This window comes from Parasteatoda tepidariorum, chromosome 8, assembly GCF_043381705.1.
Source record: "Parasteatoda tepidariorum isolate YZ-2023 chromosome 8, CAS_Ptep_4.0, whole genome shotgun sequence".
NCBI lineage: Eukaryota > Metazoa > Arthropoda > Arachnida > Araneae > Theridiidae > Parasteatoda > Parasteatoda tepidariorum.
Window position 1 is genome coordinate 45,929,936 of NC_092211.1, and position 6,821 is coordinate 45,936,756.

Genomic DNA, 6,821 nt, shown 5'->3' on the forward strand with positions numbered 1-6,821 from the left:
AATGAAAGTTTTAATCAAGTAATAAATCATTGTTTTTTTACAAGCAAAATTAATTTTGAGGTACATTAGAATCACTTATGGCTTCATTGTAGAAACATTTTGTTTAAAAATACAAGAACATTTTTCGTAATATCTTTGAACTAATCTTTTCATACAACTGAAATTTTTTTCATTTTTTTAATAATTTATTGCGAGTATAACTATTGTTCTGTACTTAAAAATGTCGTTAGTTTACATAAGCACCAAAAATTGTGGCAACTATATGCCAAAATCTTTTCAATGTATTTTAGTCTTTAAGGAAACTTTATTATAAAAAACTGAAACTATTTATTTTGTAGATTGATGTATGTATTTTCAATAATGAAAATGAATGTATTTTTAATAAAGAAATAATAAATGTATTTTAATGAACGTATTTTTAATAAAGAAAACGAATAATGCATTTGTATTCATTTTTCGTTTAAAAAAAGTTTTGTTAAAATGTTCTAGCTGCAATGACAATTTCAAATAATTAGGTCATTTTTTTTCTAGCAAAAGTTAGTTATAGAAGAGAAGTAGCGTGGAAATATAGTTAGAAGTATAGTTAGTTATAGAAACTGTATAGTTGATATAATGAAGTAACTCTCCTAGCAATAAACCGACTATCGTCCCTTTAAAACTACAAAACTTGTAGCGAAATTTCTAAAGGAACATTCTAAAAATTTACTTTTCTACATATTTATAAAAAATAGATTTCGTTGGCGTTCTCTGAGAAAGATTTCTGTTCTAAGAATATTTAATTGAAAAGGTGAAGCAGTGAGTTTTCAAAGATCGGTAGAAATTTTACTTCCATTTCATTTGTTGTTTTAGAAGAAAGCTGGTCAGCTTACTATCGTATAATTAATTATATTTTTTGTGATTTAAGTAATTTTTTCTCCATTTTGCCTTTAACTATTTATATGCTCTAAGTTAATAAAAAAAACTTTAGGAAATCAAATACACACTTCTAAAGTTTTTATTCTTGTTTTTTCCTATGAATAACGTTTTGCAATAAAAACACAATTTATCACCTATAGCACCTTGTTGATTTTGTATTGTGTAGGAAATTTTTTTATTACGATTTGAAATTTTAGCTAAAATATATTTAGATTGTTGTTACTATTTAAAGTTGGAAGTATAAAAGAAGAAAAACAATGCTTACGAAAATTGCTATTTCATATTAACATTTTTCCACCAACACTTACTTTGAATAATTAAGCGTTGGGTCATTTTCATATACAACTTATAGGTTTAGAAACTTCTTAAATGCCTATCAAAATCTTCTGAGTTGATTAAGTAAAACAAATTTTTATTTCAGTTTGATGCCTAAAAAATTAAAATTTTTATTAAACTAGCTGAATACCCGTTCCTCGCTCGGGGTGAATAAAAAATAAGTAATGAATCAATAAATCAGAGTAAAGAAACACTACAAAATCATGCTCATAAATGAAAAGCATATACCAACGCAATTAAAGAGCTTGAAGGAAGAACCAGGTAAGTGACATTTTTAGGAGAATTAATGAATCACTGCTTTTGTCTTCTTTTAAATCTTGACATAACTAATCACATACGCTTTTAGTATTTAAAATTATGATTTATCGTGATTTTTATTTCAAATTAGGCTTTGAGGCTTACTTTTTCAGGTTCTTTGGTTTTTTTTAAAATTAGGAACAATAAAGCAAATAATTATTTGTCCCGCCCTCTACTAAATAGGTGATAAAATAGTTCGAATACAATTTTTTTTTCTGAAAATGTCTCTTACCTGCATCTTCCACTAAGTTATTCAATTAATATAGACAAAAATATTTTTCTTTTTTTTTTGTTTAATTATATTTGTTTCCCCTTTTTGGTGGCTTTACGCTATTAAATTAAGTGAAACTTGTTTTTTGCAGTTAATCCCATTAGAAAAAATATAAAATGTACTTAGCATCACTTGGCATGATGCTATCACTCGTGGCCAAACCATATTAGTCAAAATTTACCACTATCAAATAATTTTCACGGGTACATATCCCTTTCGAGAGACCGTAAAACACTTCTTTCTAAAGTAACTGGCTATAAACTGCTTAGTATTGGTTCTGTTTTAATCATCACCAAACATATCATTATAATATTTTATTCCTATATTAGTATGTTTGGTACTTATTACATAACACTTTCACATTTCAGTTTTGTGAAAAATATATTCGTCAGTAACAGCCAACTAAAGCAGAAATTTTAAAAAAAATATATAATTATTTGTGAAACTTGATAAGGTTTTTTGAGTATGGCCATTTCTCTATCTGACTTATAATTTACTGTTGAAATCTTTATCAGTGGTAGAGAAACAAAGTTCTTTATATTCTAATCCATTAAAATATTAATACGCCATATTTATCACTGAAAAAAAGTCAAAACCGTATTATTTACCATAATACCAGCAGAACATATATATATATATATANCTAAGTTCAAAATTTTTACTATTTTTTAATTCCGTATTTAAAAGTTCAGCATAGAATTTTTTACAGAATATAGCATAATTATTGTTAGCTTTGTCTATGGGAGTAATTACAAAATTTTTTTGAAGTTGCTTAATTGATTGAACAATATTAGAAAAAATTTTTGAATTGTTATACTTATATAAATTATCCTTATTATTGAAAATAAAGTTTTTAAAGTAATAATAAACTACCCATTTCCATTCTGTTAGCATACCTAAAGGTAAAGAGAATCTATTTGATATCTTTAAACAAAAATATATATATATATATATATATATGTTCTCTTCTTTGGTTTCTTCTTTTCGAAATCTTTGGAAACAAAAAAGCGAAATTTCTTTTACTTATTGAAACTTTAAATTCAGTTAAATAAGCTTTTAAAAATAAATATATTTAGAAATAAATTAACAAAAATATTCTCCAAAATGCCAGTACATTGCATTTATAGTACATTTGATCTGTTTTCATTAGCAAAAAGGATTTTTCAAGAAACGTTTAATAAAAAAATTCAACTAAACTCTTTATAAATTATTGATTATCGTGGTTGATTAAAATTTCACAGAAACACTTAAAAAATTATGCTGGATTAATAAAAAACAAATAATTTTTCTGGATTTATAATGCACGTTTAAAGCCGTTCTTCAGCAAGATCAGCAATGGATTAAGCTTAAAGAGTAACATTACATAGGGGATAAGTAATAAATGCAGTACAGATTAATGCTGTTCAAATTTAAAAAGTCTCGGGAAGATAGTAAGATGAGTTCGACGCAAGGGAAAAATTTATTTTGTAGTCAATATGTCAATGCTGCATTTTTAAATAAGTTTGTTTTGTGAAATTTATATTCAAAATAGAAAGCGTTTTGTTCACGTTGAAATGTCGGGGATATGATTATAATAACTTTGCGTTTAATTCTTCATTTGAACTTTCCCTAATTTGCAATATTTTAAACTTTATAACAAACCAAATTCGCTCTAACAGCATGCAAACAACAGAACTGAAGCTTATTACTACAGTATTCTAATTATTATCTTATATTCTGCTTAGATTATCTTTAAACCTTAAATATTAAACAATTTTGATTAAAAATTATTTTTAAATCATTAATATTAAGCCTGCAAAACTTTTAATTTTATTTTTTTAATAATTTTTTACACTATCTACGTTATCATTAATTATTTCAAATTTTTAATATTGCTTCAAATTGTCATCAATATATTTTGTTAACATTGTTTCTTTTAACATTTACTCAGTTTATTTAGTAATCACTGCCTTTAACACATAATTTTAAAAGATTTTGTTATAATTGAAGTCAAAAAATAGGCACAAAGATCTGAAATTAGTATCCAAGCGAAATTTATAGTCAAATGTATATAGGGTGTATCATTAATAATCACTTTTCAACTCTTATCAGGCACTCAAACATGTTTTGAAACTTTCAATACTCACTCATGGATCTTTAACTTTTGGTATAATTTTAGATTTTCTATCACTTCAACTGGAAAAAAGGGTATATTTTTAATTAAAATATTGACATTATTCTAAGGAAACATTCTGCATATTAAAAACATTTTTACCTAAATCTTAAATAATGAAATAGTAAATAATATGCGTTTCATATACAGTAATTCTTAATTCGCGAAAAGATATAAATGGTGATAAACATTTGAATAGATTGAATAGAATCACTAGAGAATACTTTTGATAATGGCTGATTTAAAAGCGTTGTCAACCAAATAGCATTTACTCAGTTTACTGAACTCCATGGATTCGAAATGTTCATTACTTAGCATTAACTTCTCAGAAAGATTTGTGTTTTCTTTAATGTCTTAATTAGCTAAATTGTATGGCCACCGCCTTAAAACTTTTCTTAATACCGAGAAGCTATTCAGCATTTTGATAGCATCAAATCTAATAGGACTGATTTAAAATTAATGGTTAGAGGCCATTGCACCAAACATTGACTGCTGATTATCTAGAAATTTCAATTTTGAATGCTGTCTGAGATAATGCGATTACATAAATATTTGTTTTGAGGAAAATGCTGTAATGATTTTTATTTTAATATTTATCGTCAAAATCCAAATAAGATTAAACGAATCTTTGTTAAAATTTATTTTATTTTTATTTATATCCCCTTAGACAGAGATAGATGTTAAAAATTGTAAATATCAGAAATAGCATCAGGCCTAAAAATTGAACATATTTTTAGTTAAGAGTTTTTAAAGTATAAAGAAAATGTTAGTATTTTATATATATATATATGTTCTCTTCTTTGGTTTCTTCTTTTCGAAATCTTTGGAAACAAAAAAGCGAAATTTCTTTTACTTATTGAAACTTTAAATTCAGTTAAATAAGCTTTTAAAAATAAATATATTTAGAAATAAATTAACAAAAATATTCTCCAAAATGCCAGTACATTGCATTTATAGTACATTTGATCTGTTTTCATTAGCAAAAAGGATTTTTCAAGAAACGTTTAATAAAAAAATTCAACTAAACTCTTTATAAATTATTGATTATCGTGGTTGATTAAAATTTCACAGAAACACTTAAAAAATTATGCTGGATTAATAAAAAACAAATAATTTTTCTGGATTTATAATGCACGTTTAAAGCCGTTCTTCAGCAAGATCAGCAATGGATTAAGCTTAAAGAGTAACATTACATAGGGGATAAGTAATAAATGCAGTACAGATTAATGCTGTTCAAATTTAAAAAGTCTCGGGAAGATAGTAAGATGAGTTCGACGCAAGGGAAAAATTTATTTTGTAGTCAATATGTCAATGCTGCATTTTTAAATAAGTTTGTTTTGTGAAATTTATATTCAAAATAGAAAGCGTTTTGTTCACGTTGAAATGTCGGGGATATGATTATAATAACTTTGCGTTTAATTCTTCATTTGAACTTTCCCTAATTTGCAATATTTTAAACTTTATAACAAACCAAATTCGCTCTAACAGCATGCAAACAACAGAACTGAAGCTTATTACTACAGTATTCTAATTATTATCTTATATTCTGCTTAGATTATCTTTAAACCTTAAATATTAAACAATTTTGATTAAAAATTATTTTTAAATCATTAATATTAAGCCTGCAAAACTTTTAATTTTATTTTTTTAATAATTTTTTACACTATCTACGTTATCATTAATTATTTCAAATTTTTAATATTGCTTCAAATTGTCATCAATATATTTTGTTAACATTGTTTCTTTTAACATTTACTCAGTTTATTTAGTAATCACTGCCTTTAACACATAATTTTAAAAGATTTTGTTATAATTGAAGTCAAAAAATAGGCACAAAGATCTGAAATTAGTATCCAAGCGAAATTTATAGTCAAATGTATATAGGGTGTATCATTAATAATCACTTTTCAACTCTTATCAGGCACTCAAACATGTTTTGAAACTTTCAATACTCACTCATGGATCTTTAACTTTTGGTATAATTTTAGATTTTCTATCACTTCAACTGGAAAAAAGGGTATATTTTTAATTAAAATATTGACATTATTCTAAGGAAACATTCTGCATATTAAAAACATTTTTACCTAAATCTTAAATAATGAAATAGTAAATAATATGCGTTTCATATACAGTAATTCTTAATTCGCGAAAAGATATAAATGGTGATAAACATTTGAATAGATTGAATAGAATCACTAGAGAATACTTTTGATAATGGCTGATTTAAAAGCGTTGTCAACCAAATAGCATTTACTCAGTTTACTGAACTCCATGGATTCGAAATGTTCATTACTTAGCATTAACTTCTCAGAAAGATTTGTGTTTTCTTTAATGTCTTAATTAGCTAAATTGTATGGCCACCGCCTTAAAACTTTTCTTAATACCGAGAAGCTATTCAGCATTTTGATAGCATCAAATCTAATAGGACTGATTTAAAATTAATGGTTAGAGGCCATTGCACCAAACATTGACTGCTGATTATCTAGAAATTTCAATTTTGAATGCTGTCTGAGATAATGCGATTACATAAATATTTGTTTTGAGGAAAATGCTGTAATGATTTTTATTTTAATATTTATCGTCAAAATCCAAATAAGATTAAACGAATCTTTGTTAAAATTTATTTTATTTTTATTTATATCCCCTTAGACAGAGATAGATGTTAAAAATTGTAAATATCAGAAATAGCATCAGGCCTAAAAATTGAACATATTTTTAGTTAAGAGTTTTTAAAGTATAAAGAAAATGTTAGTATTTATTTCATAGTTGTATAAATTAATATATTAACCAATAGAACGTTGATTTTATTAAACTTATAATCTATTTGATAAAAGCTGCTATATATATATA

The 6,821-nt window shown here is 25.1% G+C and overlaps 1 protein-coding gene across 1 annotated transcript in view; it reads left to right on the plus strand.

Moving 5' to 3' along the window:
• Window positions 1–1,454: 1,454 nt before the first annotated feature.
• The window catches only part of LOC122270002 (uncharacterized), a 9,300-nt gene continuing 3,933 nt past the window's right edge, over window positions 1,455–6,821 (plus strand). Inside the window, exon 1 of the mRNA XM_043045632.1 lies at window positions 1,455–1,512. Coding sequence (XP_042901566.1) covers window positions 1,455–1,512 — 58 coding nt within the window. The remainder of the gene's footprint in view (window positions 1,513–6,821) is intronic.